The sequence below is a fragment of the Entamoeba nuttalli genome (genome assembly GCF_000257125.1).
Source record: "Entamoeba nuttalli P19 unplaced genomic scaffold asmbl_2721, whole genome shotgun sequence".
NCBI classification, from domain to species: Eukaryota; Evosea; order Mastigamoebida; family Endamoebidae; genus Entamoeba; species Entamoeba nuttalli.
Window position 1 is genome coordinate 1 of NW_008575548.1, and position 2,324 is coordinate 2,324.

General features: G+C 26.5%; 2 protein-coding genes across 2 annotated transcripts; both read left to right on the forward strand.

The window, feature by feature from the left end:
* Positions 1-250: 250 nt before the first annotated feature.
* Positions 251-992, forward strand: ENU1_038290 (hypothetical protein; the record flags this gene model as incomplete). The annotated part of the gene is made up of 2 exons (XM_008857483.1): positions 251-642; positions 755-992. 2 exons carry the CDS (start codon positions 251-253, stop codon positions 990-992), a joined length of 630 nt encoding a protein of 209 aa, XP_008855705.1.
* A 153-nt stretch (positions 993-1,145) lies between these two features.
* ENU1_038300 (U3 small nucleolar ribonucleoprotein subunit, putative) lies at positions 1,146-2,245 on the forward strand (the record flags this gene model as incomplete). Its single annotated transcript, XM_008857484.1, has 2 exons — positions 1,146-1,278; positions 1,341-2,245. The coding sequence occupies 2 exons, from the start codon at positions 1,146-1,148 to the stop codon at positions 2,243-2,245; spliced, it is 1,038 nt and encodes a 345-aa protein (XP_008855706.1).
* Between the last annotated feature and the right edge of the window lie 79 nt (positions 2,246-2,324).

Sequence of the window (2,324 nt, forward strand, 5' to 3'; positions counted from 1 at the left end):
AAAAAAATGACTCGATGTTTAAAAAGACTTCTATAAAATAATATTTTAAGAATTTAAATGGATATAACAAGAATAATTGTAATATTTTGAATTTATTTGAATGAAAATAATAAAATAAATGATAAATGAACTATACGTCAGGATTAAGAGATTAAAACCCTAAAAATTTCTTCTTTCTTTTTCTTTTAAAGAAATAAAAAATGAAATTAGAAAAAGAACTAAAATAAACGAATCAAAAAAGTACTTTGAAATGAGTGCAACTGAAGAACCAACTGTTGTTGAAAGAAATCCAAGCAGCAATTTTGATAAACCAAAAAAAGATAAGAAAAAGTCTCATAAAAAAAGTAAGAAAGTGAATCAAAAGAAAACAAAACTCATAGTTGGTGCTTCAGATTATGTTCCTGAAGAACAAAGTCATAAAGAACAAGACCAAAAATCAAAACAAACTTCAACTCGAACTAGTCAAAGAAAACCAAGAGTCCAACAAGGTCAAATGAGTCCACTTCAACTTCTTGAACTTAATGTTTCATACCAAATTGCTTGTTTATTTGAAGAAAATTCTCTTTCATCAGGGTCATTCATTAGAAAGTTTATGGATGATAAAGGATTCATTTCAACAGAAATTCTTGCTAAATTATTAGCGTTTGTTTTTATAATTATCATCTCAAATGTCCTTTCAAAACAAAATGTATCTTTCATCAATTTTCACGAAGCGTTGTTGTCAGATAAAATCAAAACAAGTATTTATTTTTAGATGTTCACCAGAAAATATTCAAAATGCTGTTGAATTTACTCAAAAAGCTAATTCAAAAATTATTTTTAATGCATCAACTAAATCTGTTGGGTTGAATGAAAAATGTGCTAATTATTCTCTTCCTCTTTCAGAACGTGTTAACAAAATTGAGGATAAAGAAGTTTTGAAATACCAAAGAAAAGCTCAAGAATGGATTATGAAAGGATCAAATTCATTAGTTCTTCCACATCCAAACTAAATGATTTCTTAAAGAGCGAACAAGATTTTTGTTATTGTTATTCTTTCAAAATAGTTTTTCAATAAAAGAGAAAGAAAAAGGAAAAAAGTTGGGAAAAGAACGAAATAATAGGGAAATAGGGTTAATAAAGAAACAAAAAATATTAATTGTATCATGTCAATCGAAAAGACACAACAAGTTCATCAATTACTTAATCAGATTCATCATAATCCAACAACCATTTTTCCTAGTGTATCTACACCAATACAACAAAAAATAAGAGATGCATTAAAATTCATATTACAATGTTTGTTTCAATAATTCAAAATTTAATTCTCATTTAGTAAAAGAGGAAAAGGTAATGTGTAGATTATGGTATTAATGGTATTATTATTGATAATTTCACAGACGAACAAATTTATTATCAAATCAATGAATTTAATAAACAAAATTTAGCAAAGATTAAAGGAATTCAAAAGAAAATAGAGAAAAAAATTGATGCCATTAAACCAGTTGAAATAGAAGAAGATAATGAAAAAGAAAAAAGTGGAGATAGTGAAAAAGAAGATTTAAGTTACATGGATGAAGAGATTGATATGGATAAAATGAATCAAGCCATAGACGAAATGGATAACTTTGAACTTGGAGATGGAGATTTGGATGAGATTGTTGATAAAGAAGAGGATAATAGTGATGAAGATGAAATGAGTGAAGAAAACAATGATAGTATTGAAGATCATCAACCAATTGAAGGATTTGAACAAGACGATGATAATGAAGAAGTTCAAAAAGAACCAAAGAATGAATTTGAAAAACAACAAGAAATCATTAAAAATAAAATTACTAAGTTAGAAGAAGAAAATATGAAAGAAAAACATTGGAGTATGTTAGGTGAAATTAAAGGGGAAGAACGACCAGTCGATAGTTTAGTTGACCTTGACATTGATTTCCAAAATACTAATAGACCCCCACCTCCAATGACTAAAGAACAAACACTAAGTTTAGAAGATCTCATTCGACGAAGAATAAAAGAACAAAGTTGGGATGATGTTGTAAGAAAAACATTAGTCCAAAAGAAAGAGAAAAAAGAGATTGAACTTGATGGAGAGAAAAGTAAACTTGGATTAGGTGAAATTTATGAACAAAAGTATGCTAAAGAAATATATGGGTTTAATTCAAAGGATGAAGAATTAAATCAACAGAAAAAAGAGATTATGAAAACATTTGAATATGTAATGAAAGAATTAGATAAATTAACATCTGCTTATAGATGAGTTAATAATTGAATGATTGATTGACTAATTATTCATTGTAAATGTTATTTATTTTTAAATGTATTTTATTTGTTAAAAA